The 22,811-nt window shown below is 46.0% G+C and overlaps 1 protein-coding gene across 1 annotated transcript in view; it reads left to right on the top strand.

Moving 5' to 3' along the window:
* Positions 1-22,811, top strand: part of NUP155 (nucleoporin 155) — a 49,974-nt gene that overhangs the window by 8,094 nt on the left and 19,069 nt on the right. Inside the window, exons 9-25 of the mRNA XM_083154586.1 lie at positions 398-489; positions 2,072-2,169; positions 3,022-3,174; positions 3,554-3,654; positions 3,775-3,945; positions 4,033-4,143; positions 4,657-4,751; positions 5,518-5,606; positions 7,718-7,780; positions 7,866-8,016; positions 8,820-8,886; positions 10,182-10,297; positions 11,039-11,142; positions 12,311-12,444; positions 12,624-12,954; positions 15,985-16,120; positions 16,455-16,608. Of these exons, the coding sequence (XP_083010712.1) occupies positions 398-489; positions 2,072-2,169; positions 3,022-3,174; positions 3,554-3,654; positions 3,775-3,945; positions 4,033-4,143; positions 4,657-4,751; positions 5,518-5,606; positions 7,718-7,780; positions 7,866-8,016; positions 8,820-8,886; positions 10,182-10,297; positions 11,039-11,142; positions 12,311-12,444; positions 12,624-12,954; positions 15,985-16,120; positions 16,455-16,608 (2,166 nt within the window). The remainder of the gene's footprint in view (positions 1-397; positions 490-2,071; positions 2,170-3,021; positions 3,175-3,553; positions 3,655-3,774; positions 3,946-4,032; positions 4,144-4,656; positions 4,752-5,517; positions 5,607-7,717; positions 7,781-7,865; positions 8,017-8,819; positions 8,887-10,181; positions 10,298-11,038; positions 11,143-12,310; positions 12,445-12,623; positions 12,955-15,984; positions 16,121-16,454; positions 16,609-22,811) is intronic.

Below are 22,811 nucleotides of genomic sequence, written 5' to 3' on the forward strand. Positions count from 1 at the left end.
TTGGATGTTTGCATATTTACATTTATCTATAGGATACAGGTGGAAGAAATGTCTTCCATAAACCAAAAACTTTTTTTTTTTTTTTTGTAATTGGCATTTTTGTAATTGGCAAAGGGTATGTGGGCCCCCTTTCCCTTGAGAATGGATCTGGTACTGTTGCTCCCGATCCCTATGTGGGGATTGCAGCGTTCCCAATAAAGCCTGTCGGTTACTTAATACCTCCTGCTCCTGCAGGGCTCACGTTACCCTGGACTTCCAGCGCTGCCTTATCCTGTTACAGCACTTGGATGCACATTAGATGGAAGATGTATTGGTCTGCAATATAATTCCGTGCACAGTGTAATGGATATACATACAAAATAGAAATGCATTTGTAATATCTGTGTATGATTTCCAGGTGTATGATTTGGGACATGATGGTAATGGGATGAGAAGGGTGGCATCTGTGTCACAGAACTCCATTGTGTCAACGGCTGGGAACATCGCCAGGTATGAACATGTAGATATTAAGCTACAACTGCTGGATGTTTCTGCGCAGCCTCGCTCTTGCTTTGGTCATAGAACAGATTGTTCTACTAGTCATACTGCTGTGACGTCTTCAGCTATCATTGCTTCTGTTCTCTGCATCTCTAATCCTCGCAGCATAATTGGCTTGCGGCATGGCTTAGTCACAAGAGACTTGTATGCGGTCACTGACTACAACGTTTGGAACGTTTGCTTTTGCAAAGACCGTGGAACAGATTATGTCCCAGATTACCAATGGAAGAACATAATGAAACTGCAAATGCTGGAGGTTCTGGACTTCCAAGACGAACACCAGCATTCTCTGGATGGAGACGCGCAGGGAGACACATTTTCAGGGACCAGCAGAACAGTTTCCTTCATTTTTAACATTGTTTGGACCACGTTACTTGAAAAATATTTGCTTTCAAGAGGAAATCCTCACTAGACAGATGGCTTAACACAGGGTACCAGAATGGTTCTTCAGGCCTAACTGTCTTTTTTAGATCTCTTGGTGGCATTACTTCTGGAGAGAAAAAGTCCTAGGAGACAGATATGCTATTGACTAGCATTATTTATTTTTTTTGGTCCGTTTAAATTTATATCGGAAAAAGTCAACTAGATCACAACCAAAGTGTGGTTATGCCTTACAATTCTTGTCTATAACTAAATACATTTTCTCACAGCACTGCTCAATATGTTTACTGACACAGCCTGGTTTAAAGTCCAGTATGTTTGTAGCTGTGCGTGCCATTGGCCGATTCAGAGTTTTGGCTACATTGTATACAGTTGTATACAGTGTTCAGTTGCCATGAAAATAATATTATTACTGCTGCCTCTGAGCAGCATGACCAAGATGGCGCCGCTGATGGCTGCCTAGGAGCTGTGCAGCTCAGCCAAATATGTTCCATGTGTGATAACTGTACTGTCTCTGCTTAATGTTACCTTCCTGGCTGTTGCAGCGACCAGTGGCGCCGCTGATGGCTGCCTAGGCGCTGTTCAGCTAGGCGGGTATGTGTTCCCCACATGTAATGCCTTCAGCCCCCTTCAATCCTGCTTGATGCTGCACTGTAAATCCACAAAAAATTCCCAGTGTGCGCAAGCATACATGGCCAATAAAGTTGATTCTGATACTGTGGAATGCTGATCCCTGCTTGGGTTCAGAGATGGATGCATAACCCCGCCTCATATTGCTTGTGAATTCATCATCGCCTTTGCTGCATATTTGCACCAATACTATCCCTGGTGCAAGAGATTCCTTTCAAAACAGATGTAACTGCTCGCTGCTGAGTAGGCCACAATTACCTCTCTGTACGCCCATTGGGATACTTCTCCTACTTCTCCATGCCCTGGTAACATCGAGCCGCAAGTGAAGATGCTCCCCACACAGAATCATTTATATTTGGCTACGCATTGCATGCGCTCAGTTAAGGAGCAACAAACTTGTGTGTAACATTGAATCGGTCCCAGATTGACGTTGCCTGTAATGGAGGAGGCTGCGCAGTCTTGTGTGTATTAGCAGAAGGTTTTCGTTAAAAGAGAAGTAACCATATTATTTGCTTTTCTGTAGAACAATAGACCGTTCAGTGTTCAAGCCTATTGTGCAGATTGCTGTCATAGAGAAGTCGGAATCTGTGAACTGTCACCTCCTTGCTGTTACACATGCCGGTGAGTTATACGTTGTGTGATCTGGTCTATCCTTCATTAGGGTGCATGGGCTGACTGCTGGGGTTATGCACCCACATAGACAGGTTCATCCTGTCCACACTCCAACACGGGGAATATCCTTTCCGGCAAACCAGGAGGTCACCGGCACATTGGGCGCAATTCAGACCTGCTCGCTAGGCTGCGTATGTTCGTTGCCTAACAAGCAGGTTGATGCCGAAAGCACGCCCCTCGCTGCCCGAATCCCTGTGCTATGGGGCGAGCGGATATGACCCCCGTACAGAGGAGAAATCATTTGACTGATTTTCTTCCTCTTCCGTTATGTGACCTCATCCGCCCACCACAAGCAAGAGGGCACGCCTGCATTCGCAGGGGTCTGCCCAGCGTTTCGGATTCAGTACTGAATCCCGGCGGTCGGGATCCTGGCGTTCAGAATCCCGACAGCCGAAATGCCCCCTTGCGGGCTCGCCACGCAGCGGGCCCGGTGCCTCGCTACGCTCGGCACACTAATTTATTCTCCCTCCAGGGGTGTCGTGGACACCCACGGAGGGAGAATGTGTCGGGATTTCGGCCGTCGGGATTCTGAACGCCGGGATTTTAACTGCATCCCCAGCGTTTCTATGGGTGCGCTCACCATTTTCATGGGAACGCCCACGAAACGCGGTGTACCGCACCCAAAAGAAGGGCTCGCTGCCGGGCTTTGCACATGTGCAGAACCCCCCAACCATCTGGGACCGGGCCGAATTCAGACCTGTGCATACTGATCTGAATCGGCCCCATTGTCTTCTTGTCTTGTGAAAGCGAAGCTTATTTTATTCAGAATGCTGGTGAATGCTGTTTGTGCCTCTGTTGCAGGTGTTCGGATGTACTTTAGTGTAGCTCCATTCAGGCAGCCCACAGCTTCTCCCAACATGCTCTCTCTGGTCCATGTCCGCTTGCCGCCAGGATTCTCCGCCTCCTCCACCGTGGAAAAGCCTTCAAAAGTACATAAAGCTCTTTACTGCAGCGGTAAGTGATTCAGACCATTTTCTAGCGTTCACACTAGGCTATTTTAGTGGGGTGTCGCACCCTGCCATCCTGGTAGTGCCCTACTGAAAAGTTGTGTACTGATCAACATAAGTGAATAGTTGCCATGTATTCACAGTGGTGGGAGAGCTTGTGGAAAACCCAGCCACCTCCTTTAGTGGCACGCCTCCAATAGTGATGCTGACACTACCACGCTCCACCCCCTAGCTGGCCACACCCCCTTTTCAGCACACAGCGCTACCATACCCATCTTTCAGCACTTTGCCCTAATTCTAATGGGAACACTATTTTACTTTTATCTAATTGCGTTTTGTTGTGGACCGAATACAGTTTCTGATGCATTCAAATTCTTCCTTGCTAGGTGTTTTGCTGATGGCTGCTTCTGAAAACGAAGATCATGATATTTTGTGGTGCATCAACCACGATTCCTTCCCGTTTCAGAGACAGCTGATGGAAATGCAGGTGAAAGATGTTTTGCATCTCGTCTTTCATCCGGAGATTTTGCAAACTTGGGCTTGTTTTATCTTTTAAAACATGAGTTTGTTGCACTGCGTCCCCTGTAACCAATTTCTCTCTTCTCAGGTGACCGTTCACGTTGATGGACATTCCTGGGCTCTTTCTTCTATTGATGATATGAAAGCTGAAAAAATCATCACTCCGTTAAACAAGGACATCATCCCGGTTACGGACTCTCCTGTTATGTTTCAGCAGCACATGGTTCCACCCAAGAAATTTGTCCTGCTCTCTGCAAAGGTCTGCTTTGTCTTCGTCTTGGTTTTATTTCTCCCGTAAATGCTAACAGTTGATTGTAAACTGTATATTTTCCTTCATGAATTGTAGGGCAGCCATATTTTCCATAAGCTCAGGCCAGTGGACCAGCTTCGCCACCTTCTTGTAACCAGTGCCGGCGGAGATGGGGAGGAAATAGAACGCTTCTTCAAATTACATCAGGTAACTGTTGTATGTGTGTATGTATGTATATATTATTGTTGTTTGTTTCCTATCTGTACACTGGGTATAGGCTGGTGAGCTGGAGTCTGGGCACCAAGCAGTTAAGATATCTATCCTAGTGGGATACGGTCACTGGGTCGACGTTCACGGAGGTAGATGTGTGCATTAGGTCGACATATGCCCGACAGGCGGTGTTTCATGCCCTACCATCCACTAGGGCGTGGTGGGAGAAGCGTAGCGAGGCACCGTACCCGAAGCAAGTGCAATTTCTTTTTTTTTTCTTTTTTTTCTTCTTTTTTTTTTTTAGTGTCCATGTGGATTGTGTCGACATTCGGTATAAAAGTTAAAAACCCCATGTCGACCTTCCTTTTGTCGACCGTATGACCTAAAGCGATCCCAGCAGCCCAGGCTCCCTCTCCTCTATTAATTTTTTGGGTCTTATTAGTCTCTATTTTAAGCTTGTGCTGTGATTGACCAATCTAATCTGTACACTTCATGTTTTGGTTTTTTTAGGAGGAAGAGGCATGTGCAACCTGTTTGATTCTTGCGTGCTCATCTGCTGCTTCTGATCGGGAGGTGTCTGCCTGGGCTACACGGGCATTTTTCAGGTATTTTATTTTAGATTTTTGCATGTGTGTTTTTGGTTTTTTTCCTATTATAGTGTTTCATTGTATAGTATAGAATTCCCCTCCACCCCCCACGGCGGACAGTGTTTCATAAAAACTTGAACTGTTAATTCATGGGCCCATTCATCCCCCTAGTTTAGCTTGGCTGGCTTGTGTGACGCAGCTGCTGTACCCATCATCCTTCCAGCTAAAATTTTCTCTGATGATGTTCATACCTTGCTTAAGGCTAGAAAGTCCGTTTCAGAATCATCTTTTCTGCTGCAGGTTTTGGTTGGTAGCGATTGCACACTTAGGTCTCTGAAGGATTAATGAATCCTCTATTTTTGTAGAGGTGCAGATTCTCTTCCTGGAAATGATGCAACTGCATCCCCCATACTTTACTAAAAATTTGAAAGCTCCTAGTTGCTCCTGGTGGCTGACATCTTTATAACTATTGGTGGAGTTGATGAGCCATAGCTGAAGGAAACCTTTTCTTTCAGCAATCTCCACAACTAGGATTATTAACAACCCAGAAGCTATGCAGTTACAGTGGGTGATAGAATGGGGAACCACCGTAGCTGGTACTTTAAGAATTGTCATTTGTGTCCTAGCTCCTCCCCCTTCTACAATAAAAATTAATACATGAAAAATTAATTTGTAATACACTTACTGGTTACTTGGTTTATTTTTCTTTTTGTTGATTCTTTTATCTGTGTGAAAGAACTTTTTGTTTTACTTAATATCACAGAACTACCCCATCTATTTCTAGGTATGGCGGGGAGGCTCAGATGCGCATCCACCCCACGCTTCCTGCCCCCACTAACGTGGGGCCTATCTTTGGCTCTCCTGTGCCCATTGGTAAGAAATAACAAGTATTATGTGTATATATATTTTTTTAATCCCAATAAACCCACCCCCAAATTTCCTCCTACATGTATAAGCAATTGCATAATGTAGTCCAAAACATACGCTCTAAATTGAAGCAGTAGAAATCCCATCACTGGTTGAATGATTTCAGTGTTTCATGAAATCTAAAACCCATAAATACTTTTGACAAGCCCATGTGCTAACTATTTCACCTTGTTTCTAACACCACGAGAGAGCGCCCGGTTCTGTAACTTTAAAGGATTGAATTTCTAGTAATGATGCTACGGATATGACAGTGTATGAACTCCCTTTTTAGGACACCAGCAGCTATTGATTTTGACAGCTGCCGGTGGTGTTGCCCATTCACCGCAGCAGGGACTTCTTAGTCCCTGGTGAAGGCTGCTGGCTCGAAACTGCATGTGAGATCTTGCTTGGGGGGGAGGAGACAATACTAGGTTGATGCGCTGTAGGGGGTCTGGCAGAGAACATGTCGCATCGCTGGTGCTTCCTGCTTTGCGTCTGCAAAGCAGCGTAGCAGGAAGCTTGATCGTGATGGTATAATACATTTACCCCTCAGTGACCTAAAATGCAGAAATATTTTTACTTTGAGGGGTAGATGTATGAAGCAGTGATAAGGGAGAAGTGAGCCAGCGGAGAAGTGGCAGATGGCAACCAGCTGATCTGTATAATTTTATATTATGTAAATTATAGGTGTTACTTCAGTGCTGATTGGTTACCATTGGCCACTTCTCCTCTGGCTCCCTTCTTCCTTATAAATGCGTCTTACACATTGCCTTTTGGCAGGTCCCTTTTATAGGGACCTGCTTGGCAGGAAGGAGCCTGCGCGTGTAAATCTATGCTGGGAAGGTAGTGGGTAACAAGTTATCCACTGGTGTGGGGGGCGCAATAGATAAGTGGTGCTTTGCCAAGCTGCAGTGTGGAAAAGGGGGTAGTCAGCCCCCGTTTGGATACAAGAGAAATACAAGGTTACACTGCGCTAGATAACAACAAATTATAAATAAATAACAGTTTAGTGCCAATTGGATGAAAAAATGCTGAATATTTATTAAAAACCATGAAACATAATGAGCCCCTTTTTCCAGAGAAAAAAAAAGGGGGGGGGGGTCTAAAAGAAGAGGAATGTAATTTGAAGTCCAGTTCATACGGTACCGTATTTAGTTGAAACCACAAATCGGTGGGTCCGTTCCTATGGTGTCTCCAAGATGATAGCTGATTATTTGTATCCAATGTGTCCAGAGTGATTTTATGGCAGGATCTTTATGGAGTAGCACTCTCCTGGTGTAATACCTCTGTCCTGATTAGGGCAAGTGTAAGCCCCAGATGGAAGGCACCAAATAATTGCCGGAGGTCACAAATAGGATAACAAAGAGGGAGACTGGTCCAGATCCAAGTATGGTACAAAGTGGGGTTAAGAACTGGATGGGGGTATTCCTCAAATCCACCAATGCGTTTCGCCAGGTCTCTGGCTTTATCAAGGTGGAGACACCATAGGTACGGACCCACCGATTTGTGGTTTCAACTATGAATATGTATGAACTGGACTTCAAAATATATTCCTCTTCTTTTAAACCCCCCCCCCCCCCCCCTTTTTTTTTTTCTTTGGGAAAAGGGGGCTCATTATGTTTTATGGTTATTAATATTCATCATTTTTTCATCCAATTGGCAATAAATTGTTATTTATTTATAATTTGTTGTTATCTAGCGCAGTGTACCCTTGTGTTTCACGTGTAAATCTATGGCTGTGTCTACACATTGCATGTTAGCAGTATGCAGTTGAACAGGAGCTGTTTAGCAGGATGCTTACTCGAGAGGATATATACACAAGCCTGCTGCATCCTGCTAAACAGGATCCTGTGAAACTGCATCCTGCTAAAAAGCAATGTGTAGACGCAGCCTATCTCAGCTTCATACATCTACCCCGGAATTCCTTAAGTGTATTCATTAAGGAGAGCTTCAGATTGTGTTCTTTAAAGTTTGCTAATCATGACCTCTCTTTACATGTTTGACTGCAACAGACCAACATGATAAATGATTTCTAATTTGTTTAGTAACAGTCATTTGTTTTCTTCTTCTATATTAAGGATCACCAATGCCTGTGGGCAGCCCATTACCAAATCCTAGTTTCCTGGGTACACCCGCACACGGTATTTATTTGTTTTTGTTCACTGTCCTTGTAATTCTCTTCTGTTGAATTGTGCCTAGGAAGTCATATGTTCTTTCCTTATTCAGGTGTCTACCCACCAAGCGTATCCACTCCAGTGTATTCTCTAGGGACTCCTGTACAGCAGTCTACTGCTCCTCTGCCTGGTTTACTAAGCCCAGAGGTTGTGTATTCCGGCAAACACAATGGGATTTGTATCTACTTTTCCCGTATTATCAAGTACGTTTTAATTACCTTTCATGAAGTACGTTCTTAAGGCCCCCATACACTAGCCGATTTTGGTCAGATTTCAGCCAGATCAGTCGGATCTGGCCGAAATCGGACCAAAATCGGCTAGTTTTGATGTCCCCTCAGATCCGATGCGCGGTCCCGTGCGCATCGGATCTGCGTCGGGTGGTCGGACCTGCTGCACGTCCGACCACCCGACTTGGGACCTAGTGGGGCGGCGCGGCGGTAGAGGGAGCAGGGGGGGCTGGGGACGCTGCGGGGGACACAGGCGGCATAGAGCCGGCGGGAGCTGTCAGTACGGAAGGAAAAAAAAAAAAGCCCATACAATGAATGGGCAGCCTGTGATTGGCTGAGCGCTCTCTCAGCCAGTCAGCAATTGGCTGAGAGAGCGCTCAGCAGCCAATCACAGGCTGCCCATTCATTGTATGGGCTTTTTTTTTTTCTTCGGTACAGACAGCTCCCGGCTCCCCCTGCCCGGCTCAGCTGTAAGTAATTGCCGCAGCTGTGTCCCCCGCAGCGTCCGTCCCCCCAGCCGCCTCAATGTCCCCCTGCTCCCTTCACATTGCAGCTCCCCTGGAGTTGCAAATGATACATCGCATGCGATGTATCATTTGCAAAACTTGGCACATCAAGTGCCAAATCGTGTGTCCCCCTCCCGGGGAGCTGCAGGGGGGAATCAGGTCCGAAGGACAAGTCGGACTAATGTATGGGGGCCTTTATACCGCTAAACATAAAGTACATTTTTGAGGCATTGATTAAATATACTCACGTGCACTAAAATTGCTGTTTTGTAGCAATATCTGGGATGGAAGCATAGTTGTTGAAAGGACGTTCAAGATTGGGAACCGAGATGTCACAGCAGTAAGATAACATTTAAATGGCTTTATACTAATCTTATCCTATCCACCTGGCAACTCTTTATTTGTAGTGCAAAAGCCGACCCTTGTATGGATTATATGTCTGTTTATTTTTGAAATTAGTACATCAGTCTTGTATTTAAAATCGTGAATAACTAAATTGCTTATAAAAATGCCCCTACATTGCTCCGTGTGTAAAGAGATAGCGTTCCGCGGTGCCGCACATCGCTATTGCCTGCCGATTAATATCCAGCATGCTGGATATATCTAGTGGTCAGGGCTCACCGGAGAAAACTGTCCCTGACAGATTGCTCAGCACACAGCACTGACACATCATTGTGCTGCTCTGTCTGCTGAGCGATCTACAGTGCTCGGATCGGTCAGCAGTGTCGTCCCATGTGTAGGCACCTTGTACGGCGAGGATGGCTTTTTTTTTTTTTTTTTTGGTGAGGAAAAGCCATCCTCTCCGTCCAGCCACCTTGCTAGCCACTCGCCGTATTCTATGTTCCAGGGAAATCCCCGCAATGGCAAGGTTCCCCGTAAAAGCAGCAAGCCCGCTGCATGTAGCTATTTTGATGGCTTCACACACTGTTTCCACCGCGCTGAAAAGAAACAGCGAGGTGGAAGCAACGAGTGAAGGGGAGGGTCAGTTGAATACTGACCCGCGAGCTATCAGGACTGCTCGCTGTCCTAGCTTGCCATTTGGCATTGAATATACCCTTAAGTCTTTTCACAAGTGAGATATACTGTATATGTATGTTTATAACATTTTACCTGTGTTTTAATGTACACTATTTTATTACTTGGCTTATGCCCCATGTAGACAAAGATTGCATCCACCGCTGTGTCCCCGCAGCCGCTGATATCGGCGACGGCTGCAATCGCATAGTGTGTACAGGGCATAAGTAAAGTACTGTATAGATACACTGCTAATCGGGATGCAGCTGGAATCCCGATCGCCGAAATCCCGACACTTTCTCCCTCTGTGGGTGTCCACGACACCCCTGGAGGGAGAATAAATTAGCGTGCCGAGCGTAGCGAGGCACCGGGCCAGCTGCGGTGGGCGATCCACGTGTCCCCCCCCCCCCTTGTCGGGATTTTGAACGCCGTGATCCCGACCGCCGGGATTTCATACTGAATCCTACTAATCTAGTTTGTATGTACAGTATGTTTGCTGCCACCTACGGAACAATAACCAATGGAAAGCACAACTACTCACTGATATTACCAATAAGTCACTCTTGTCCGCACTACAGACACCATGCACTGAGTGCCTTTGTACTGTCCTTTGTGTTACAGAGCGATAACAGTGTCTCTCCTCAAGTGTTGGAATCTGTTCTTCAAGAACTTAAAGGTTTGCTGGAATTTCTGGATCGAAACTCTCAATTTGCTGCAAGCTCTGTTGGAAATCCCAGGTAAAATTGGACAATTGGACTAGCACCACATCCAATCCATAATCTGCACCATTGCCAAACACTGAATCATCCAGTAGCTATGGTAGCGCCAGAACAGGTTCGCTTGGACCCTGTAGGTCGGAGCAGGAGGTGTGAGAAGGGAATCTGGATCCCAATGTTGGGGCTGAGCATTTGCAGTGTCAGGACCTCTTTTCAGTAGTTCTAGCAGGGTTCTAACAAACCCTGGCGGTCGGTGTGTTGTCCCGTGGAGGCCTCAATATGCAAAACGCACAACAGTATGGCTTTGGCAGAACGCCAGATACAATGATACTTCCTTGATTCAAACTAATACAAGTTCCTCTGCAAAAGTGAACCAGAGTATTCCTTTAATGACGCCAGATTTGCCCAAAAGTACTATTGCAAAATAAAGCTGCCTGGTGTATTTTAAAAACATTTGACATTATTACAAAGGTACATTCACCACTGGATGTGCAGGTAGCGGGAATCTGGCAGCATGTCTCCTTTTGGGTCTGTTGTATGTTTTTTGGCTGGCAGTAACTGTAACTTAAGGTGCCCAAACACGTTTCAATTATTGTATACAATATCGCATCTCGGTGATGCGATGACATCTAGTACAAAAAGTATGTGCTGAACATACTTTTTGTACTAGATCTCCTCTAGATCCAATAATTGTAACGTGTATTGGCACCATTAGTATCTACTGTGCTCACAGTGTCTTATTTACCAAATGGTTCTTTGCAGTTTTGGAACTCCGGCCAACATTCCACAACGTCTTGTTGGCCTTGGACGCCATGATATGGGAGGTTCCCAGCAACTCCAGCAAGAACTGCAGAGGAAATATCACAGTAAGAGTTCTTCACCCTTTGACCCCTTAAGTGGTAATCCCGAGAATTTTCCGGGCTGTGCCTCAGTGCCCAGTCTGGCAAGCCCGGAAAATTCTTGGAATTGCCACTGTTTAGAGCCGGGCAGCGCTGTTGAGTTAATCGCTGAACTCAGGCCGCTTCAGCGCTGCCCGGCTCCCTCTCCTCCGCCCTCCAGCGCAAGCTACTGACATGCTGTGTTGCCGGGCCGGGCTGACATAGTGTTCTGCGGTGCTGCCCGGCCCAGGGGGAGAGCGTGGTGGTTTTTTTTTAAGATAGTGCTCCCTCAAAAAAACTTGCACATTGGGGAGCGCTACCTTAAAAAAACAAAAAACACCACTGAAGGGGTTAAACCCCTATTGGCTGTTAGTCTTTTCCATGAAGGCCCCAATGGACAATCCATGGGGTAAATTTACTAAGATAGGAGTTCCAATAAACAATAAATGTTGCCCATAGCAACCAATCTGCTTCTATTTCCGCTTCTACTTCTTTATTTAGCGCCTTCTAAAAGATAATAGTATCCGATTGGTTGCCCATAGCATGTACAGGGGTGGGGGTTCGGGATAGGCCATAGGGAGGTTAGGGATATGATGTGAGGGGTGGGTTTAGGGGTAGGGTGAAGTACTTACCCAAAAGCCATCAGGATTCTGGCCCCGTGGCGGTTTTCTGATTGTCTGAACGTCGTATCCGACCTAATTAAACATCTGTTGGCTAAAACTATGAAATACAGATTATGGGGGTACTCAATCTGGGATTCCGACTGTCGGAATGTCCCAAAAATTGGAATCCTGGGCCTTTTTTTTTTTTTGTCTGATCCGATAGTAACTTGACAGTCAGAATTCAGTTTTCTCCTTCATCCACTAGTCGGTGGATATGCTGTGAATTCGACAATTTGTGCCGGTTTCCAACAAAATGGATCCGACTTTAAAAAAAAAAAAAAAAAGTTAGATCTGATGGCCTTCAATGCTGTCGTTAACAGCAGCATTGTATAGGTTAGTGCCGATATTTCTCCAGTCGGGAAATATCGCAACAGATTGAATATCCCCCTTTGTCTCTAAAGTGACTAGAAAAGTCTGCTGCTGTCCTCTGCTGCGGCAATGTTCTCTGTAACTGCTCTTATCCTCAGAATAACCCCATGCCTCTTATCCCTCAGCCGAGGCCCAGCTAGTGGAGAAGGTCTCTCTTCGAGGGATCCACCTGTTGGTTAGGAGGACGTGTGAGGCCCTAGCGCTTTGGAAACTGCTCTGCGAGCACCAGTTCAATCATATTGTGTCCAAGCTTCAGAAGGTTTGTAATATCGGTGTATAAGATGTTGTCGTTAAATATTTAACTTGCTTTGTACGGTGTAGGATAGGCAACTTCTATTGTTCATGAGAGTTATGGCATTCACCCAGCCCTTTTATTAATGTGATTGACATCCCGCACGAGGCACAAGAAGTACAGATGTGTTCTGTTTCTTTTACCAGGAACTGCAGGAGCAGCTCAAAATAACCACATTTAAAGACTTGGTGATCAGAGACAAGGAGCTGACCGGGGCCCTTATCGCTTCTTTGGTCAATTGTTATATCCTGGACAATGCAACTGTGGATGGAATCAGCTCTCACCTGCAAGATGTGTGCCCGTCCTTGTACAGTGCTGACGATGCCGTATGCTCAAAGGCAAATGAGCTTTTGCAAAGGTCCCGACAAGCGCAAAGTAAATTGGAAAAAGAGCGCATGCTGAGGGAGTCGCTAAGGGAGTACCAAAAAATCAGTCAGCAGGTGGACCTGGCTAATGTGTGCGCCCAGTACAGACAAGGTGCGTTCCCTTCCTTTGTTCTTCTCTTTTCTCACAGGGGTCTGTTACAAACTTGTCCAATTAAGATCTCTAATGACTTGTGGGACTTTTCAATGAAACGTGGCAGCTGTATGACTCTGTTCTCAATTTTTAACCCACAGCCCCATAGGGGTGCACAGGAAAATCTCTTATATATTTGGCTACATCTGTCACTCAAAGTGTGTCTGACCCTCTAACGCTGGGTGGAGCCTCTGACTCACATGACAGAGAACCAGCCCAGTGAGCCCACAGTCATAGGAGGGACACAATGCTCTGCTCCTGCACTTTCCTTTTAATGTATGATTGCCATCACCTGTGTTGAAGCACCTTTCCGATCAATTAACCTGTTCAACACAGATGGAGGTAATCATACATTAGGAAGAAAGTCCAGCGGCAGGGCATTGTGTCCCTCCTGGCATGGGTAATGTTGGGAGGTATGCACAGTGCCAGACACCCTCTGCCTCCCCATGTTACCCAGCAAAGACACAGCTACTCACCAGACACACCAGGTGAGCGCCCCCCCCCCCCCCCCCGCGATTCGCTGCAATCGCAGCACCCACCCCCGCGACCCCCCTTCCCCCAATTCATGGCACACACACCCCCGCCACCCCCCCTCCCGCAATTCGTGGCACCCCCGCGACCCCCCCCGCGCGCAATTCGCAGACACCCCCCACCTCCCTCCCCCCCCATCATTCACGGCAACCCCACGATTAAATGGCACATGCAAAACACTGACATGGCTATGGTCGACAATGAAAAAGGTTGACATGAGCTTTTGAAGATTTATTTTTCACTTTTTTAATGTTTTCAGATTCATTCTCATGTGTCGACATGGACACCATTGAAGTGCCACACTTATGTCAACATTTACATGTGTTGACCTTTCTGTATTGATTTTTACTTGTGGCAATTTTTTTCCAGTGACAACTATGTGCACGTCAACCTACACATCATCAACCAATTCTTTGTATAATATATAACACCTGTTCTGTTTTACTGTAGGTGCTTTAAGTCAGATCTTTTACTGCTACTATTACTGTTTATGTAAATGAATTCTGAATGACCGCAACATCCTACCATCCTTCTACAAGAATATATAACCAACTAGGTTGATTCATCGCGCCCCGTGCCCCCCCTCCCGCAAATCGCGGACCCCCCACGCACCCCCCTCCCACGATTCACGTCACCCCCGCGCACCCCTCCCACAATTCGCAACCCCCCCCCCTCGCGCAATTCACGCCCTCTCCCGCGATTCGCGGACACCTGCGCCCCCTCCCTCCCTTGATTCACGGCACCCCCGCGCCCCTCCCGCAATTCACGGCACCCCTAAGCCCCTCTTTAGTCCCCCGTATACTAACACACCCCTATCACTACCCAGCTTCCTTCTCTCCTGAACCGTAACTTCCATCACTGGGGAGTCGCTGACGCTGTTTTGCCCACATGCCCCTATCATGCCTCATAGCCCAGCCTCCTTCTCTCATGCACCCGAACTCCCACCCAGTAGGAGGAGACACTGACTAAGGGCCACCATCCTGTACTGCCACGCTGGACCCTCACCTACTGGCAGAAGCTGCACAGTATCTCCCATCCTCCTCTTTAGTCCCCCTTATGCCCACACACCCCTATCACTACCCAGCCTCCTGTTTTCCTGTGTCGTGACCTCCGCCAGTGGGGAGCCGCTGACTCAGAAACACCCTACTATACTATTGCGCACACACACACCTAAACAACATGCACACACAGCCCCCACACCCACAAATGTCACTGTACCATCCACACTATCAACGTACATCTTTCTCTGTAACCGCTTTTTAATTAAACAAAACAATACACACCCCTTCCACATCATATGCTCTCTATTTAACACATTTCACCTATAACTCAAGTTGCAATACAGGCATCTTTCATACAATTCTAACCATATTTCTCATATACAAACATTCACAAATTAAGGGGGCGCAGCCACTTACGCCGGTGTGAAGAGCGCCCGTAGGGCGCGATGAATCACCTAGTTCACTATATAAGCCTACTTTATGTACTGGCATTGTGCACCCTACACATCGCACATACATAGTAAAGGCCCCTATACATCGAGGCGATTTCAGCCGATTGCGACCAATTGGCCCGTTAAATCGGACCAAATCGCCTCTCCCTGACATGCCTTCGGGTCCGATGCGTGGTCCCGTGCGCATCGGACCCGACCAGGTGGTCGGACCGACAGGCCACCCGAGCACCCGTTCCTCCAGGCGGCGAGGCGGGCAGTAAGCAGGGACGCATGCTATCCAACACAACGGATCGCATGCGTCTCTGTCGCCGGGAAGGTCCCGGCGGCTCGCAGGGTGTCCGTACACTGCTGCGAGGGGGATGCAGTTAAAATCCCGGCGGTCGGGATCCCGGCGTTCAGAATCCCGACGCCGAAATCCGGAGGGAGAATAAATTAGTGTGCCGAGCATAGCGAGGCACCAGGCCCACTGCGTGGCGAGCACAGCGAGCCCGCAAGGGGGGGCGATCCACGTCCCCCCCCCCCCCCCTTGTCGGGATTTCGGCGGTCGTGGTTCCGGCGTCGGGATTTTGAATGCCGGGATCCCGACCGCCGGGATTTAATACTGATTTCGCTGCGAGACATCGCAGGCAGTGTATGGGCACCTTTAAGTCTTTCACTTACAGCTCTGTAAGTGTATGTGTCATGCAGTGACTAGAGTGGAGCTGTTGCCCATAGCAACGTGAGCCTGAGAATGGCAGCAGGCGGTCCGTCCTTCCTGCAAGTCCGCGCCACCGAATGACAAGGCTACAAAAACCTTATTACTGAGCACGGACTACCATACAAGTGATTGTTGGGAAAGATCTGAGATGAGATCATTCGAGACCAAAGCATTGAAACCCTCTGATAAGTCACTGTTTTAGAAGCTATGGAAAGAACTACCGTACCTACAATAGAACAGAATCATTGCTTCGATTTTAACGTTGCCATTCTACAAATGCTTTTCTCCCTCTCCCTTATGGCTTCTGTAGTACGTTTCTATGAAGGTGTGGTGGAGCTCTGTCTCACCGCCGCTGAGAAGAAAGATCCTCAAGGCCTTGGACTCCACTTCTACAAGAATGGGGAGCCAGAAGAGGACTCTGCGGGTTTACAAGCGTTTCAGGAAAGGTAGGTGGTGGTAAAGACACATACCGGTTATATTTCATTCATTCCATTGGTGGAGAGTGGGAAGGGGCAGAGCTATGGCGACAGGCATCAAGTAGCAAAACTTCATTGGTGCAGCCCAGGCCCCTCCTTCCCCACACTCCGCCTTAGGTCAGTTATTTTATACGGTGATGTTCTGCACCTGTGTAACGATTTTAAATCTACCTGTTTTCTGTGTTCTCTGTACATCACTAATATTTTTTAAAAAGTTGCACTGGATGAGTTTTAGTTTTATTATTTTCCTCGACTACTACACTCGCCCATGTTGGTCTGTTTATGCTTCTTGTCATCTTCGCAGGTTAAACAGCTACAAATGCATCACGGATACGCTTCAAGAGCTTGTGAACCAGAGTAAAGCCGCTCCCCAGTCTCCAAGTGTTCCCAAAAAACCTGGCCCTCCTGTGTTATCATCGGACCCCAACATGCTTAGTAACGAAGAGGCTGGACTTCATGTGAGACACCAATGCCGTACTGTAGCGCTTACGTTGTTTCTTCTATTGTACACACACTGTCTATAAACCCATTGTGCTTTTCCTGACATTAAGTGAGCAGAGTACAAATACAGAAACTAAAATCTTAATTTAAAGCTTTTGAATAATGTGATAAATGAACACATTCTTTTAAGCACTTCCACTGGTGTCATGTGTGGCTGTCACCTCAAAGGGGGTGTCCCACACTAGGCAAAGTCACCGCACGAAGGTGCCGTTCTGCAGTATGGTGGCTGCTGGTGTTACTGGCCCTGCGGGACAGTACATGCTCACTGGCTGATTTTTGCTCAGAGCTTGCAGATGCTGGCCAGCTGTTCCTGCTGTCCTATGTTACTAGCTGTAGGGATGCACTGACTTGAAATGCGCCCGCTTAGGGCCCATAGGACTCAAGGCATTTTACAGACATCAAAACAATACACATAATACATACGCTTCAGGTAGAGCAGCAATGGACAGGTCACATAGCAGAAATTCTTGAGAGCACAATAAGTAATCAGCATAATGCAGTGTTGGTGCAGGCAATTTGGATAGTAACTTTCACAAGATGTGTATTCCACCCTCCCAATTACCAGGCAAGGCAGCCATCTTGGACACTGTGGAGGATGATCCTGGGTGGAATAGGTCAACGCCAGGAAAAAAACAAACTACTGGATGATTTGCAGTGTAGACTAGGGTCCCAACGAGACAGCCAGGTCCATGTATTTTTCATCCCCTCTACAAGTGTGCCAGATGAGGCAGCCATGTTGGGCACACTACGAAGGTTACAAAGTGGGCGGCAGGGCCGTCTTTTCGTATGGGCTTAATGGGCACTTGCCCAGGGGCCCCAGGTGTATAAGGGCCCTAGAAGAATGGTGTGCCCCCTAGGGTGCACCGACAGGCGCTATCAAGGGTGTCCCGCTAAGAGCTGCCACTTGGAAAGGGGTTGTCAGCCCCAAGGACCAAGCAAAAAAAAGGAAAAGGAAGTGGCGCTGGTTTGATGAAAGGTATAAATGTTTAATAACAATTAAGAAAAAACAGTACAATTGCACAATATAAACAAGTTATAAAAATGAAATAATAAAATTAATTGGGGATCAGGTGGATAAAAACAAATTAATTTGTTATGAATGGACCGGAAGCTGAAATGATGAATGGAGTATTGTGACCAGTTCCGTGGAATATGAAGGTATAATGGTACAAAAAATCAAGAGGCCCACTGGGCTGATAGTTACCACACGGTGTCTCAGATGGTCTAGTCCCAGATATAATTAGAAGGGTGTCCTCAATTGAATGCGGTGGTGGGGCCACAATGGGCAATGACCCGATGTTTGCGGGGGCTTAGATGGTAGATAGCCAGATACTTCCCACTTCGCTAGAGGTCCCAATTGGCTGTTTGTTGAGAGGCAGGTTTCCTCAAGGTTGGTAGACTTGGATGGTAGATGATGTAAGTGGCCAACCTCGATTCCTGCACTCAGTGTGACCAGTATGTCCAGCTGGGATGATGACCAGTGGTGGTGGCAAGCTGAGAAAGTGTGGGTGATGAGACGGGGGTGATCCAGATGGTATGGGTGGGCGATGGTATTCAATAAATATAATAGGTCCGGTCCAGAGTAACTCCTAACGCGTTTCGCTGCTTGAGGGGTGCAGCTTTTTCAAAGGGGGCCCTATGCTGATAGCTGAGGATCCCCTTTTTCCAGGGATACCAGAATTTTGAAAATCGGCCCTGGGGAACTGGAGATATCCAATTCCAAAGCAGCAGTCCACATCCGACCTATTAATTGCACTTCCCAGTCATATTTCTCAGGTTCTCTCTGACTTAGTTTTTCTGAGAGTATATCCAAAAGCTGGGAATCTTCCCTTTCTATCGACACTAGCGGCTTGTCTTTATCATGCCCAGAACCAGAGATATCAGCCTTCCAGCAGCCGGTCCCTGCTCCAGCTCCAAACGTGTGGTGTACAGTTTTATATTTTTGTCAATGGATTGCTCTGGCTCCTGATCTCTGATCCCCAAGTTCCCAGCACCTCCTAAAAGTTGGGACTCTCGGTTTTTATACTATTGAAGGCTAAGAAATCTATTTCCAGATAATGGTGATATCTGCAGTCAAACAAGCTGCCCTTCCACCGGAAAATGACGAATATTAAACCCACTCCATTATCCAACTCTCCCCTGCGTATAAAACACCCCCTACCTCCCTGGAAGTCATTTACAAGGGGCCCTTCATTCAGCTCAGTGCCCCCTTCGACACGTTAGTGTTCACCCTCCCACCACCTGTGCAGTAAAGGAGTAATTAGCAGAAGTTACTGCTCCAGGTCCTACATGTTGAATGGTAGATCGAGCACCCCTTGCCACCCGTGGGACATCAAAGCTGCTGCTGATAGCACCCCCCACCCCTAGGAGGGGAGAATGGGTAAGGGCCCTAGTGCATTGCTTTGCCCAGGGGCCCACACTGCTGTTAAGACGGCCCTGGTGGGCGGTGAGCCATACAAGGGCCTAGTGCTGGTGTATGTGTGATTGTACATCAGAAAGAGGGCTGGAAAAAGTCAATTTAAAGAATAGTTCACTCCGAGGACTACTATAGGCCAATCTTGTGGAACAAACATGCTGCCCCCTTATTTTAGGCATCAGGTTAAAACAGTGGAGGGGAATACTTCAGAATATTTAAAGTCCTAATGTCCTTAAGGAGACTGAATCCATGGGGGAACACTGGACCCTAATGATTCAGAGAAGCATTTAATGCAAATATAACACATTTTAAATAAGTAGAGGAAAATTGAGGGATATTGCTCTGTAAAAAGCAGCCGGCTTAGCAGGTATTTTTTTGTTTTGTTTTTTGTTTGGTCTTAAGCTGGGTACACACTGGAGCGTTATTGGGCAGATTAGCTGCTTCGTAACGACAAATTGCTTACAGCCTTCAGTGTGTACAGGTAATTGCATGCTCCGGCGGACGCTAGGTTTACTGTGCTGTACACCTAGTATATAGCTAGGGACCTTAATTATGCTTATGAAGGACAAAACATGATTGTTCCTTACTCATTTTAGTATTGACCCAGAATCTGTGCTCAAGGGCTTGCATTCCAATATCAGAACGAATGTCTGTCGCATCAGTGTGTGTTTAGCTGGGATGCAGTCAAAATACCGACAGCTATTGAGAGACGGTCAAAATCCCGACATGGTCAAAATTTCAACATTTTAACCCCTTCCTGACAGAGCCAGTTTTTGCGTTCCTGACAGAGCCCTTTTTTTCAAATCTGACATGTCTCACTTAAGTGGGGATAACTTTTTTTTGCTTTTACTTATCCCAGTGATTTTGAGATTGTTTTTTCGTGACACATTGTACTTCAAATTAGTGGTAAATTTGGGTCGATACAGTCTGTGTTTTTTTGTGAAAAATACCAAAATATCGTGAAAAAATGGAAAATTTAGCTATTTGCAAAATGTTAAATTTTCTGCTTGTGAGACAAATAATCTTACCACTCAAAATAGTGAATAACTAACATAGACCATATGTCTACTTTATGTTGACATCATTATTTCAACTTCCTTTTAATTTTTTGGGACACTAGGAGGCTTCAAATATGAATAGCAAATTCTCAAATTTTCAAGAAAATTTCAAACACTGATTTTTTTAGGGACCAGTTCAGTTCTGATGTGACTTTGAGGGACTTGTATGTGAGACACCCCCATAAATGATGCCATTTAAAAAACTGCACCCCTCACAGTATTCAAAACAGCATTTTGGAAGTTTGTTAACCCTTTAGGTGTTTCACAGGAATTAAAACAAAGTGTAGGTGAAATTTCAAAATTTCTTTTTTTTTGCAGATTTGCAATTTTAATACATTTTTCTAAGGAACACAGTACATTTTACTAGAGAAATGTGACTGAAAATTGATTCCCCCAATTCTTTTGTTTTCATAAATATCCTATATGTGGCCCTAGTGTGCACGGTGACCAAACCACAGGCTTCATAATAGAAGGAGCACCTACTTGATTTTGGAGCCTCCTTTTTATGAGATTATTTTTTAGGCACCATGTAGGTTTCTAGGCACCATAAGATGCTAAAAGTTAGGAACCCCCCCACAAGTGACCCCATTTTGCAAACTACACCCCTCAGGGAATTCATCTAGGGGTATAGTGTACATTTCAAACCCCCAGGGGTTTCACCAATTGTGGTACAACTGGGCAGTGAAAATGAAAAATTATTTTTTTTACACAAAAATACAGTTCTGGCTCCAAATTTGTCATTTTCAGAAGGTATGAAGGAGACAAAGCACCCCAAAATATGTGCCCCAATTTCTCCCGAGTACGGCAATGCCTCACATGTGACCAAAAAATACCAGTTGGGTGCATGGCAGGACTCAGAAGGGAAGGAGTGATTTTTGGATTTTGCAGCTCAGATTCTGGTGGAATTTTGGTGGGTGCTATGTCGCATTAGCAAGACCCCCAAAGCACCAATACAGTGGAACCCCCCCACAAGTCACCCCATTTTGAAAACTACACCCCTCAGGGAATTCATCTAGGGGTATAGTGTACATTTCAAACCCCCAGGGGTTTCACCAATTTTGATACAAGTGGGCAGTGAAAATGAAAAATTACATTTTTTTACACAAAAATGCAGTTCTGGCTCAAAATTTTTCATTTTCAGAAGGTATGAAGGAGAAAAAGCACCCCAAAATCTGTGCCCCAATTTCTCCCGAGTACGGCAATGCCTCACATGTGACCAAAAAATACCAGTTGGGTGCATGGCAGGACTCAGAAGGGAAGGAGTGATTTTTGGATTTTGCAGCACAGATTCTGGTGGAATGAATGGTGGGTGCTATGTTGCACCAATACAGTGGAACCCCCCCACAAGTCACCCCATTTTGCAAAGTACACCCCTCAGGGAATTCATCTAGGGGTATAGTGTACATTTCAAACCCCCAGGGGTTTCACCAATTTTGATACAAGTGGGCAGTGAAAATGAAAAATTACATTTTTTTACACAAAAATGCAGTTCTGGCTCAAAATTTTTCATTTTCAGAAGGTATGAAGGAGAAAAAGCACCCCAAAATATGTGCCCCAATTTCTCCCGAGTACGGAAATGCCTCACATGTAACCAAAAAATACCAGTTGGGTGCATGGCAGGACTCAGAACGGAAGGAGTGATTTTTGGATTTTGCGGCTCAGATTCTGGTGGAATTTTGGTGGGTGCTATGTCGCATTAGCAAGACCCCCCAAGCACCAATACAGTGGAACCCCCCCACAAGTCACCCCATTTTGAAAACTACACCCCTCAGGGAATTCATCTAGGGGTATAGTGTACATTTCAAACCCCCAGGGGTTTCACCAATTTTGATACAAGTGGGCAGTGAAAATGAAAAATTAAATTTTTTACACAAAAATGCAGTTCTGGCTCGAAATTTTTCATTTTCAGAAGGTATGAAGGAGAAAAAGCACCCCAAAATCTGTGCCCCAATTTCTCCCGAGTACGGCAATGCCTCACATGTGACCAAAAAATACCAGTTGGGTGCATGGCAGGACTCAGAACGGAAGGAGTGATTTTTGGATTTTGCAGCTCAGATTCTGGTGGAATTTTGGTGGGTGCTATGTCGCATTAGCAAGACCCCCCAAGCACCAATACAGTGGAACCCCCCCACAAGTCACCCCATTTTGAAAACTACACCCCTCAGGGAATTCATCTAGGGGTATAGTGTACATTTCAAACCCCCAGGGGTTTCACCAATTTTGATACAAGTGGGCAGTGAAAATGAAAAATTACATTTTTTTACACAAAAATGCAGTTCTGGCTCAAAATTTTTCATTTTCAGAAGGTATGAAGGAGAAAAAGCACCCCAAAATCTGTGCCCCAATTTCTCCCGAGTACGGAAATGCCTCACATGTGACCAAAAAATACCAGTTGGGTGCATGGCAGGACTCAGAACGGAAGGAGTGATTTTTGGATTTTGCAGCACAGATTTTGGTGGAATGAATGGTGGGTGCTATGTTGCACCAATACAGTGGAACCCCCCCACAAGTCACCCCATTTTGCAAAGTACACCCCTCAGGGAATTCATCTAGGGGTATAGTGTACATTTCAAACCCCCAGGGGTTTCACCAATTTTGATACAAGTGGGCAGTGAAAATGAAAAATTACATTTTTTTACACAAAAATTCAGTTCTGGCTCAAAATTTTTCATTTTCAGAAGGTATG

This window comes from Crinia signifera, chromosome 1, assembly GCF_055691185.1.
Source record: "Crinia signifera chromosome 1, ASM5569118v1, whole genome shotgun sequence".
In the NCBI taxonomy this organism is placed as follows: domain Eukaryota; kingdom Metazoa; phylum Chordata; class Amphibia; order Anura; family Myobatrachidae; genus Crinia; species Crinia signifera.